The sequence below is a fragment of the Nomascus leucogenys genome, chromosome 15 (genome assembly GCF_006542625.1).
Source record: "Nomascus leucogenys isolate Asia chromosome 15, Asia_NLE_v1, whole genome shotgun sequence".
Taxonomy (NCBI): domain Eukaryota; kingdom Metazoa; phylum Chordata; class Mammalia; order Primates; family Hylobatidae; genus Nomascus; species Nomascus leucogenys.
The window spans coordinates 24,776,699-24,789,864 of record NC_044395.1 but is presented as its reverse complement, the minus strand read 5'-3'; the positions used below and the strand labels follow the sequence as shown (position 1 = coordinate 24,789,864).

Below are 13,166 nucleotides of genomic sequence, written 5' to 3'. Positions count from 1 at the left end.
CGTCGATCTCCTTGACTGCCTGGGACATGATCAGTGTTATTGCTGGGTGGAGAAGGTGTCGCCGAGCGGAAAGGCGCCGTCCTGCACCAGGTCGGGGGAGCGGCGCGGAGAGGTCGGGACCCCTGGGTTGGGCCGGGGCAGGGAATGGGCGCGAGGGGAGGCGGCGCGGGAACCTCGGGCAGCCCCAGCGGCTGGGTCGAGCCCGACAGGTTCCAGCAGCTCCCCTCACCCCTCTCCACGCCTCTCGGGTTTTCCCCTTGGCTCGGGGTTTCCTGTTTCAGTTCTCGGCGTTCTCCAGCAGCAGGTGCTGGTTTGCCAACCTCGGCTCCAGAGGCGGCGACGGAGGAGAAGGAAAAGAGGGAAGGGGAGGAGGAAGCGGCGCGGCTGCGGTGGCTGCGGGCGGGCGGGCGAGGAGCGCGGAGCCGGGTTCGCTCTCGCCCGCGGAGCAGCGGCACGGACGGCGGGGCAGGGCCGAGCCGAGCGCTCGGGCGCGCCCGAGCCGGGGCCCCGGCGTGCGGCCAGCTGGCCGGGCGGGAGGCATGAGGGATCCTCGCGCTCGCCCCGCGCCCTAGCGGCGGCCGCGACAGCCCAGGGCTGAGGCGAGAGGCGGCCGCCTGCCGGAGGGCCCCGGGGCTGCCCCAGCTCCAGGGCATGTAGTGATGGCTGCGGAGAAGAGAATGCAAGTAGGTTGAGCAACAGATTCGAGTGCGCGCGCGTGGGGGGTGTGAGTTGTGCAACCCGGGGAGGGGGCGCCGGGGCTGCGGCCCGCGGAGAGGGCGCGCGGGCGGGCGCGGCTTGGCGCGGGGGGGCCGAGGTGGCCGCTGTCTCTGCGGGCCCCGCCGCCCGCTCGCCGCTTTCTCGCAGGGTTGGCTATGCCGGGTGGCGGCTCCCAGGTTTGTCCTCGGGAAGCGGGTGGGGGGCGCGGACGGCGGCGAGGGCGGTCCTGGGGTGCCCGGTCGTGGGGAGGGCCGCGGAGCCGCGCCCGGGCGCCAGTCGGAGGGCGCCGGGGCCGCAGCGACCTCGCCGTGTGATCTCCAGGCCCAGGCGGGGCGGGCTCCGGAGGTCGAGTCACCGAGCTCCCGCCGCTCAGGTGGGGCCGAGTGGAAAGCCCGGCGCATCCTTCCCGCGGGCAACGCCGTCCCCGCCGGGATTTCGGGCGAGGTGAGGCCGGGCTCCCCGGCCCCGCGGCCTAGGGCACCGATCCCCGCCCGCCTGGGGGCATAGATCGCGAACATGGAGGCGGGCTCGGGCGCCGCGGATGGAAACGGACACACTGAGCTGCCCCAGCGGCTCAGACTCGCGCGCGCTCATGGGGCGAGACATCACTTGGCATCTCGGATCCAGCCCCGGCCATTCGCTTGACTATCCATCCCTCCATCCAGATCGCCAGCACCCCCAGGCCGGGCGTCACGAAAGCCCCTCACTCCCCCCCTCGTCCCTCCTTCACCCCCCGGCTCCAGTCCAGATCCCTTTTACACGCTGCGTTCATTTTAGCTCGGCTGTTCACATTTTTAACTCCCTACTAAGAAGTGTTACAAATATAACTTGGAGAAATGAATCCCGCTTTTCTTCCCTAAGCTGTCTCGTTTAAAGTCCTTAAAGACAGCCCTAACATCCAAGTCCTGATTACTCTGTCTGGGGTTCTTGCCATTTGGTTATCCGTTAACAATCTCGGTTTGTGCTCGGTGTTTTGTGATAAAGAGATGAAATACGAATCCAGATTTAGGAAAAGTTTTCCTATTGGTTGACAAGACTGTATTGGAGTATCCCAGGCCCATCAGGCGCTTATTGATTCAGACTTTTTTTAAACCGTTTTAGAACAGATGCAGAGATAATTGGAGCTAAGTATTGTATGTTTAGAAATTTGGCAACGTTGTTCAGTTTTTCACTTGTTACGTGCTTGAGTTTTTCCATTTTTAAAATGCATATTATAAACGGAAAACGAGATAAACCTCAAACACAATTTTTGACTTTTCAAGAACCACAAGAAGTCATAAATAGTGTGTTATAAATGTTTTTGTCTTAATGGACTTAGGATTTAGAGGGTATGACTTACATTTATTTAATCACATATACAATGAATTTTAGTAGCAGTTTCTTAATTTTAGTGTTCTCTGGTGTTTAGTGTTCTCTGGTGTTTAGTGTTCTCTGGTGTTTGATGAAGCTACATGATAGCTTCATCAAACATTTGTAAAATTAATCTTAGTGTGATAAGCCCAGGAAGATGCCTATTTCAGACTTGACCCCCTGTTCACCTGTTTTCTTCCCAATTTGGCATGCTTATTTCCAGTTACCTAAATCTGTCTACTTGATGGTACTATAAAAATAGAATGGCCTGTTGACTATGTACCCGTAGTTCAAAATGTTTTAATATTTTTACATGAAAGAGTCTATTTTACTTTTAAAGTAAGTTACAAGATTCTACTTCTAGTATTTGGTCACCATAAAAGTACTTAAACATTATAACCAAAGTAAAATGAACTTTTAAATAAACAACAACAAAGTGACTGGCGTTTTTTAGCCTTTATTTAATAATGGAAGTCTAACGGAACTATTTTAGTATAATGGGAAATATTAAAGGATAGGAAACAGAAACTTGGAATGTTTCTATACTGATGGGAGTTTTTATTAGTCACTTCCTTTTACTAAATTTTTGGTTTAATGACCAGACTATATAAAAATACCCTATTTTATATTATGGGCTTCTCTGGAGGTAGGTTTTCATGGGTTACCAACGTCTGCAAAATTGGATCCCAAGTTGTTAATAGAAATTTTATCTTTAAAACATTTTTCTTATTCTACAACTAGGTCTTCATTCTAGCAGACCACAGTGGTTTCTACATTAATTTTAATTACTATCACAAATGTAAAAGTGTTGCTGTTATAACTTCTTAGTGTGTTTCATTGTTTTTGTACATAAATTTAGGATTCTTTAATTCTGATTTGATAGCATTTTTAAAGAAACAAACAAGATATTAAGTAGGGAGTGTTTTCATCTTTTTACTGTTGGAATGTAGAATAACACTAATCTGCAGTTATTGCTCATTTGAAACTGGTATGCTCTGTTCCCTCTGCAAATAATTACTTATTATCACTCTAGCTGCTGTGTAAGGCCCCCAACCTCTAAAAGGATAGATTATGAACAGAACATAATGCTAAGTGGAATGTACTAAGTTCCGTGAAAAAAGAAGTGATAAATTCAGGTACTGGGGAATGCCTCAAAGGTAGGATTTGAGTAGGTAGAGCTGGCTGGGAGTCATTTCCAAATGAGTCAGTGAACCCTGGCAGGAAAGCAGGGAGTGGGCGGTCCAGTATGTGGCACAGGGGGCAGATGATAGGAGTAGTGAGTGGGTAAGTTGGCAAATAGAGTTTTGGAGTATAGTTTTTATTAGAGCAATATTAAGTAAATAAGACGGTCAGTGAATAATGAAAATTCAATCAGGATTCCAAATTTAAGCCTAAAATATTGAGAGTCCGGGGTTTGATCATAAATCTACCAAATGTTCTAAAAAAGCTTCTTGTGTTTTAAGTGCTAATATGCCTCATGGACCTGCAGCATATGAAATCTCATGACTTTGCAAAGCGAAAACATGTGAAGATTCAACAAAACACATGTTATCATCTCTGCTGCTGTTTTGCAGTTAATAGTTCAGAGAAAGGATGATCAATCAAGAATGTGATTTTTTAAGAAAGATCTATTTTACCCCAGAATAGATCTCTAATTTCTTGGTGATTCAGGATTTGTTTAAAATTTTTGTAGGATCAATGTGTAAATTAAATGTCTGACACATAGTAATTTTTGGCATCTGACAGCATAAAGATAACTTCAGATATGTGTTGTGGCGGTATCAATTCTGTACTGTTGTTTTGGTTTTTATAGGTGACACAGTAATAGTCGTGTTTTTACACTGATGTGCCAGACAACATGCTAAGTCTACATGCATTATCTCATTTAACCCTTGAACACCTTTATGCATTGCTTCTATTATCCCCACTCTATAGATGCGGAAGCTGAGACACTGAGTTTGAGTAACTTGCCCAAAGTCATATAGCTAGTAAGTTGCAGAAAGGAGTTCAGACCCAGGCAGTCTGACTTTATAACCCATGATCTTAACCACTGTGCAAGTTCTGCCTCAATAGGATTGTTTTTAGTTTGTTCTCTAAAAAGTGTGTCGTCATGTATGTTGTTTTGTTGACATACACCATTTGAAAATTAAGTGATGCATAGTGAGTATGTAAGACGAGAAGCCTTTCCTCTACAAAGTATGACAGTAATAGGACAATACATAAATCCTGTCTGGCCAGATAAGTTGAAGGCAAGGACCATGTCTTTTTGCCAGGCTGCTTGGGTTCACTAAAGAGACAAATCAAAAGACAGTTTCAGTCCAGCATGGCAAATGATGTAACAGCAGTGTAGTTCACAAAAAGGAGCACTTTTCAGTGAAAGCAACAAACATTTTTAATGAGTAATGTTTTTAATTGATTTTTATAACTTTTCTCAGACTATAGAAATGTAATGTGCTTATTATGGAAAAAATTAGAAAATGTAGACAAGTATAAAGAATTTTTAAAACACCTGTAGTCCCATAATCCAGAGATAACTCATTTAACATTATGGCAAATTTCTCTCTGTTTAATTATTCTTAGCATCATCAGAGGATTGTTTTACTTTCTGAAGGGAAAATGGAAACTAATTGCACCTAAAGTATAATATACACGGTTTTACATTACAACACTGACAATAATTCTTATGCCCAGTGATGTAGCCTGAAGCAGAGCTCGTAAGCAGATACCTGAACATTCAAAGCATTCTGCCTTTAAGATAAGTATCGAATCTCTAAGGGTGGATATGGAATAAGTAGAAAATCGCATGGTCTTCCTGCTTACCTGGAACATTTTAAACTATCTTCCCTCACCTTTTGCCTGGGTCACACCTTATTCAGGCCTCAGCTTAGATATCACTAGGTTTACTGCATTGTGGTTTAAGTTTGAGAACGCTATGAAACATTTATTGTGCCAAGTATTGTTCTAAGTGCTGTACATGTATTAATACACTTAATGCTGACTACCTGCTCATGAAGAGGTATTTCAGTACCTCTTTTTTCAGATGAGAATACCGAACCACAATGTGTTTAAATAACTTACCCGAGTTCCCACAATTAATAATAGCAGAATGAGGGTTCCAATTAATTTAGCCAGGCTAAGTCCCTGTTAAAACAAATACAGTCATGCACTGCATAATCATGTTTTAGTTAAAAACAGACTGCATGTATGACAGTGGTGCATAAGATTATAATAGAGCTGAAAAGTTCCTGTCGCCTAGTGATGTCATAGCCATCTCCTGATGTCATAGCACAAGGCATTACTCATATGTTTGTGGTGGTGCTGGTGTAAACAAACCTACGGTGCTGCTGATGGTAGAAAGATAATGAATGATTATGTTACTGGGTTATTTATTTACTATACTATACTTTTTATTGTTATTTCAGAGTATACTCCTTCTACTTATACGAAAATAAGTTAACTGTAAAACAGCTTCAGGCAGGTCTGTCAGGAGGTATTTCAGAAGGCGGCATTATCATAGGAGGTGACAGTGCCGTGCCTGTTACCGCCCCTGAAGACCTTCCAGTGGGACAAAATGTAGAGGTGAAAGGCAGTGATCTTGGTGATCCTGACCCTGTGTAGACCTAGGCTAATGTACGTGTTTGTGTCTTCATTTTAAATGAAGTTTAAAAAGTAAAAAATTTTCTAGATAGAAAAAAGCTTATAGAATAAGGATATAAAGAAAGAAGATATTTTTGTATAGCTGTACAATGTGTTTCTGTCTTAAGCCAAGTGTTATTATAAAACAGTCCAAAAGTTAAAAAATGAAAAAGTTTATAAAGTAAAAAAGTTACAGTAAGAGTAATTTATTGAAGAAAGAAAAATTTTTTGATAAACTCAGGGTAGCCTAAGTGTAGAGTGTTTATGAAATCTACAGTAATGTACAGTAATATCCTAGGCCTTCACATTCACTCACCACTCACTCACTGACTCATCCAGAGCAACTTCTAGTCCTACACGCTTCATTCATGGTAAGTGCCCTATATAGGTGTACCATTTTTATCTTATAGACTGCATTTTTACTCTACCTTTTCTATGCTTAGATACACAAAGACTTATTGTGTTACAGTTGCCTACAGTGTTTAGTACAGTAATATGCTGTACAGGTTGGTAGCCCAGGGCCATAGGCTGTACCATATAGCCTAGGAGTGTAGTAGGCTGTGTAGCCATCTAGAGGTTTGTGTAAGTACACTCTGTGATGTTTGCACAAGGAGAATCACCTAAGGATGCATTTCTCAGAACATAACTTTGTCAAGTGACGCATGACTATGTTCAAGTCTGTGTAACCTAATACGTGTCAATAGATTTGTCTAGTATTGTGAGGTTTAAGCAAAATAATGAAGTCATCTTTCTTAGGAGTTTGGTTCTAAAAAGATAACATCTTTTTCCTGTATAATTGGAATTATATTACTTATAGAACTTGATATCCTACCTTCGCTCTCTCATTTAATGTACACTAAGGATTTTCTCATGACATTTAAAAATATTTCTAACATTGTGTTATTTAATCATTCTACTATTTTAGTTAGACATGTATTTTTCCCCAGTATTTTAATATTATAATGCTTTAGTTGACTAGCCCAGTGAAATTCCTTTTTCTGCATCTGTGTTCTTAGGATGGATTCCTAGAAGTAGTGATAAAACAGAATAAACTTTTAGGTTTTTTAATGCCAAAAAGCTTTTCAGAAAAGTTATATTGATATGTACAACCATTAACATAGAGTCAGAGTACTGATTTCATCCCACGTTAGAGCCACTAAGTATTAACTTTGAAAGTGCTTGACAGTTTGATGATGAGCATTAGTATCTCATTTTAATGCTGACTTTTCTACTTATATTTTGAATTATTAAGGGAGTACAAGCTGGTTAAGAAAAGCAAAGTACCAAGAAAATGAAAGCCACCTAAAATCTCCTTACCCAGAAATAACTTCAGGTTAATATTTTGATATATATTCACCCGATTTTTTTTTGATTCTGTAGTTATACTTTACAGAATTTGTACATGAATTTTTAAGTAAAAACATATCACAATTACAAAAATCAGCTGGGTGTGGTGGCGTGTGCCTGTAAAACCAACTACTCGGGAGGCTGTGGCAGGAGAACTGCTTGAACCCAGGAGGCGGAGGTTGCAATGAGCTAAGATTGTGCCACTGCACTCCAGCCTGGGTGACAGAGCAAAACTCCGTCTCAGAAAAAAAGAAAAAAAAAAAAAAAAACACAAGCATTTCCTAATCCCCCAGTCTTCCGCAAAAGTAATTGGTAATTGCTTACTTCCCTGTGTTTCCAAAATACTTTTTTTCCCATAACACTTGCATATTAGATGATAGTTAGCTCTTCTTCATTTCTTTTCTGCTTTCTGTCTCTGCTATTCATCTGTCAATAGAGAAAATACTACCTATAGATTAGTCATAAGAATTAACTGATAGTACAAAATGATAATGATAGTACACCATACTGTACCTAGGATTTTTACGTTGTTAGTAGTCTTTAGGCTCCCTGAGGGCAAGGACTTTTGAGCCATGTTATTTTATCCTGATTCTTCTGCAGAGTTTGGCATATAGTAAATACTTCATGAATGTGTTTTTATTATTAAAAGCTATATGATACTTTTTTTTTTTTTTTTGGATACAGGGTCTCTCTATGTTGCCCAGGCCAGTCTTGAACTCCTGGGCTCAAGTGATCACCCACCTCCACATCCCAAAGTGCTGGGATTACAGGCGTGAGCCACCGTGCCCAGCAAAAAGCAATATAGTACTTTAAATGAATCTGCTGGTAGTGGGTATGATAAACAAAAGGAAGTACAGGCATACCTCATTTTATTGCACTTCACAGACATTGCTTTTTTTTTTTTTTTTTTTTTTTTTGCAAATGAAGGTTTGTGGCAACCATAGGTCAAGCAAGTCTGTCTGTGCCATTTTTCCAATAGCATTTGCTCCCTTTGTGTTGCTGGATCCCATCGTGGTGGTTCTTGCAATATTTCAAACTTTTTCATTATTATTTTATCTGTTATGGTGATCTATGATCTGTAATCCATGATGTTACTACTGTAATTTTGGGGGGTGCCGATAGAAGATAGTAAACTTAATCGAGTAGTGTTGTGTGTGTTCTGAGTGCTCCATCGACCAGCCGTTGCCCTGTTTCTCTTCCTTTTCTCAGCCCCCTTATTCTCTGAGACACAACAATATTGAAATTAGGCCACTGAATAACTCTATAATGGCCTCTAAGTGTTCAAGTGAAAGGAAGATTCAGGTTCTCTCACTTTAATTCAAAAGCTAGAAATGATTTAGCTTGGGGAGAAAGGCATGTGAAAGCCAAGACAGGCCAAGAGGTAGGCCTCTTGCAACAAACAGCCAAGTTGTGAATGCAAAGGAAAAGTTTGAGGAGATTAAAAGTGCTACTCCAGTGAACACACAAATGAAAGGGAAACAGCCTTCTTGTTGATACGGAGAAAGTATCAGCTATACTTTCTCTGTATTGCTGGTGATGGTCTGGATAGACAATCAAGCCAGCCACAACATTCCCTTAAGCCAAAGCCTATTCCAGAGAAAGGCATTAACTCTCCCTAGTTCTATGAAGGCTTAAGAGAGGTGAGGAAGCTGCAGAAAAAAAGTTCAAAGCTAGCAGAGGCTGGTTCATGAAGTTTAAGGAAAAAAGCAAGAGTGTTAGGTGAAGCAGCAAGTTATCCAGATCTAGCCAAGATAATCGATGGTGACTACACTAAACAGATTTTTCTATAGACCAAACAGCGTTATATTGGAAGAAAATGCCATCTAAGACTTTTATAGCTAGAGAGGAGAGGACAATGCCTGACTGCAAGGACAGGCTGAAGGACAAGCTGACTCTCTAAGGGACAAATGCAGCTGGTGACTTTGAGTTCAGTGTTCATCTACCATTTCGAAAAATCCTAAGGCCCTTGGGAATTAATGCTATTTTTTTTTTTTTTTTTTTTTTTTTTTGAGACAGAGTCTTGCTCTGTCGCCCAGGCTGGAATGCAGTGGTGCAATCTCGGCTCACTGCAACCTCTGCCTCCCGGGTTCAAGCGATTCTCCTGCCTCAGCCTCCCGAGCAGCTGGGACTACAGGCCTGCGCCACCACGTCCAGCTAATTTTTATGTTTTTTTTAGTAGAGACGGGGTTTCACCATATTGGCCAGGCTGGGATTAAAAGCATGAGCCACCTTGCCCAGCCCAATGCTATTAAATTAATTAAAGCTACTATACCTGTGCTCTATAAGTGGAACAACAAAGCTTGGATCAGTTTACATCAGTTTACAGCATGCTTTACTGAACATTTTAAGCCCACTGTTGAGACTTACTGCTCAGAAAAAAAGATTCCCTTCAAAATATGTAATATTACTATTCATTGACAGGGTACCACCAAGAACTCTGATGGAGATTTACAAGGAGATTAATGTTGTTTTCATGCCTACTAACAAAATATCCATTCTGGCAGTCCAGGGATCAAGAAATAATTTTGACTTGCAAGTCTTATTATTTAAAAAATATATTTTGTTAAGGTTACAGCTGCCATAGATAGTGATTGATTCCTCTGATGGATCTGGGCAAAATACACTAAAAACCTTCTGGAAAGGGTTTACCAGATGATGCCATCAGGAATATTTGTGATTCTAGATGCCATCAGGAATATTTGTGATTCATGGGAAGAGGTCAAAATAGCAGCAATAATAGGAATTTGGAAGAAGTTGACTCTACCCTCATGGATGACTTTGAGGGCTTTCAAGACTTCAATGGAGGAAATCACTGCAAATGTGGAACAGACAGCAAGAAAACCAGAATTAGAAGTGGAGCCTAAAGATGTGACTGAATTGCTGCAATCTCATGATAAAACTTGAACAGATGAGGAGTTGTGTCTTCTGGATGAGCAAAGACAGTGGTTTCTTAATTTGGAATCTGCTGGTGAAGATGCCGTGAACCATTGTGGAAATGACAACAAAGAGGATTTCAAAAATTCAACCCAGTTGACAAAGCAGTGGCAAGGTTTGAGAAGATTGACTCCAACCTTGTAAGAAGTTCTGTGGGTAAAACGCTATCAAACAGCGTTGCATGCTACAGAGACATCTTTCATGGAAGGAAGGGGAAATCAATACAGCAAACTTCATAATCATCTTGTTTTGAGAAATTGCCACAGCCACCGCATCCTTCAGCAACCACCACCCTGATAAGTCAGCAGCCATCAACATTGAGGCAAGACCTTTCACCAGCAAAAGGAATATGACTCACTGAAGGCTTAGATAATCATTAGAATTTTGTGGCAATAAACTGATTTTAATTAAGGCATGTACATTTTTTTAGACATAATGCTATTACACATTTAAGAGACTATAGAATAGTGCAAACATAACTTTTATATTCACTGAGAAACCAGAAAATTTGCATCACTTGCCCTACTGTGATATTCACTTTACTGTGACATTCACTTTATTACAGTGGTCTGGAACCAAAACCACGATATTTTCAAGGTATGCCTATGGATGAGTAAGAGATGGTTACAATAATACATGCCGAGCAGATAGAATTGATACCCAAACATTTAAAATTTAACTTGGAATGTGTTGTGTGATTTCTTGAGGGGCAATACACATCTGCCTTTGAAGAATATAATTAACCTTATTTACTTCTCTTAGTAAAATATTATAAAAGTGAATCTTCCAAAAAGGTAGTCTTTAAAGTTTTCAAGAGCAAAACATTTTAACTATTTTAAATGGAAGAATTTATACACATGTATATTTTTCTTCTTTCAAATAATATGTAGCCTGTGATTTCACTTATTATGAAAGATAATAGTAGCTAACATGTATTGGTACTCAATTTATGCCAGTCCCAATATTGAGAGCTTTGCTTATTTATTTAGTTTTACAACTCTATTGGGTATGTACCGTTTTGCTTATCTTCCAGGTAATGGGACTGATGCCTGGAGATGTTAAGTAGCTTGGCCCAAGTTATTGAGATTTCTTTTTTTGTTGTTTGTTTTTTGTTTTTTTGAGACACAGTCTCGCTCTGTCGCCCAGGCTGGAGTGCAGTGGTGCGAACTCGGCTCACTGCAAGCTCCGCCTCCCGGGTTCATGCCATTCTCCTGTCTCAGCCTCCCCAGTAGCTGGGACTACAGGCGCCCGCCACCATGCCCAGCTAATTTTTGTATTTTTAGTAGAGATGGGGTTTCACCATGTTAGCCAGCATGGTCTCGATCTCCTGACCTCATGATCCGCCCATCTCGGCCTCCCAAAGTGCTGGGATTACAGGTGTGAGCCACTGCGCCTGGCAGTTATTGAGATTTCTAATTTATCCTAAGCGACGTGGCAATACTTGTTACGCGTTTTGTTTGCTTTAGATGGTAGGGGGCAGCAGGAACCAATTTTTTTTTTTTTTTTTTTTTTTTTTTTTAGAATATCATGAGATTGCAGCAATTCAGTCATATCTTTAGGCTCCACTTCTAATGCGTTACCCAGGCTGGAGTGCAGTGGTGCGATCTTGGGTCACTGCAACATCTGCCTCCCGGGTTCACGCAATTCTCGTGCCTCAACCTCTCCGGTAGCTGGGACTACAGGCATGCACCACCACACCCAACTAATTTTTGTATTTTTAGTAGAAACGAGGTTTTGCCTCGTTGGCCAGGCTGGTCTTGAACTCCTGACCTCACGTAATCCACTTTGGGATTATTTCAGCCTCCAAAGTGCTGGGATTAAGGAGTGAGCCACCGCACCCGGCCAGAACCAATTTATATGGATTCATGTTAGTGATTTGGGGTCTTGTCTCCTTGATGTTAGCTGTTCCTGGCTGACATCATCATTCCCTCCCTGTAATTTGCAGGAGAGACTTACACTGTGGATTGTTAACCTGGATGACAACATGCTAACATTATATATTAAGTAAAAAATGTTGAGGCAGTAATTAAAAGCTGTAGGATACTCAGATAATCTAGGTTGAAGACCTGAAAGGCTGCACGGTGTGGAGAGAGCAGGTGGGGCCTCTGAAATCAGGTAGACCTGGATTTGAATCCCAGCTCTGCCGTTTACTGGTTGTGACCTTCAGCGAGAATCTCAATTTATCTTTGATTTGTTATCCATCAAACATGATCTACTTTGAAGAGTTGTCTTCAGTGATTCAAGATAATGAGTATAAAAGTGCTTGACACATAGAAGGCACTCAATATTCTGAAATGATTTGGCAGTGTCGTTGATTTGATTAGACAGAGATTTTGTTTTGCTTTTCTACTTATTCATTGGCTCTTAGTTGTGTTCTGAGTAACTGAAATAACCAGATATAAAATCAAGTTCACTTTTATTGCTTTTAGTATGTCAGTTTATATTTTGGGTTTTTCAAAGAGATTTCAAATCTATTACTTTATGTCTTATAGGGTGAAGCTAAAATTAGTTTTTGTTCTTTGTTCTTAGTCATCTGTACTCATTTCCTATTCAAAATTATGTGGGCTTAATTTTATCCTTATTCCATGATTTAATCTGTTTCAAATCTTGGCTTTTATTTTATAATTTATTTTTATTATGCACTCACAGGGAACAGTTCTCCCATATAGTTGAGGCTGTCTCCTCATTGTTGACTTACACTTTAAAAAAAATCTTTGGCATCATTTTCTTTGATGGCCCCATTGAGTTGATGATCTTATGTATTAGATACTTTATGAAATTTTGGTGTAATTTTAAATGACTGGAACAGATATAAAATGAGCAAAAAATGTCTGTTTTAGGTTAAAATACATTATTTCTATTTTTGCTAAGATAGAAAAGTGCCTTAAGCAACAAAAAAAGTGGGCATAAAGTATGTTAAATCATGCATATGAAAAAATAGTTTCAAATGGGGGAAGTGTTTTCTAAACTACATTTCTATTATTTTGACTATTTCAGCTTATCTTTTAAGGTTAAATTTTGAGTTGTTTTAGCATTTTATTACATATGTGAAATACAGAAAACATAAAATGGTAGTGAAAATCACCTATAATTCTCACCTAGAGATGACTTAAAATTTATAATTCTTTTTTTCATCTTTTAAAAAATCTATTAATCTTTATAAACACATTCTTTTTTAAAAG

The 13,166-nt window shown here is 40.7% G+C and overlaps 1 protein-coding gene across 1 annotated transcript in view; it reads left to right on the top strand.

Moving 5' to 3' along the window:
* The first annotated feature begins 316 nt into the window (after window positions 1–316).
* Window positions 317–13,166, top strand: part of ZC3H12C (zinc finger CCCH-type containing 12C) — a 78,421-nt gene continuing 65,571 nt past the window's right edge. The window contains exon 1 of the mRNA XM_030828629.1: window positions 317–683. Coding sequence (XP_030684489.1) covers window positions 660–683 — 24 coding nt within the window. The 5' untranslated portion in view covers window positions 317–659. The remainder of the gene's footprint in view (window positions 684–13,166) is intronic.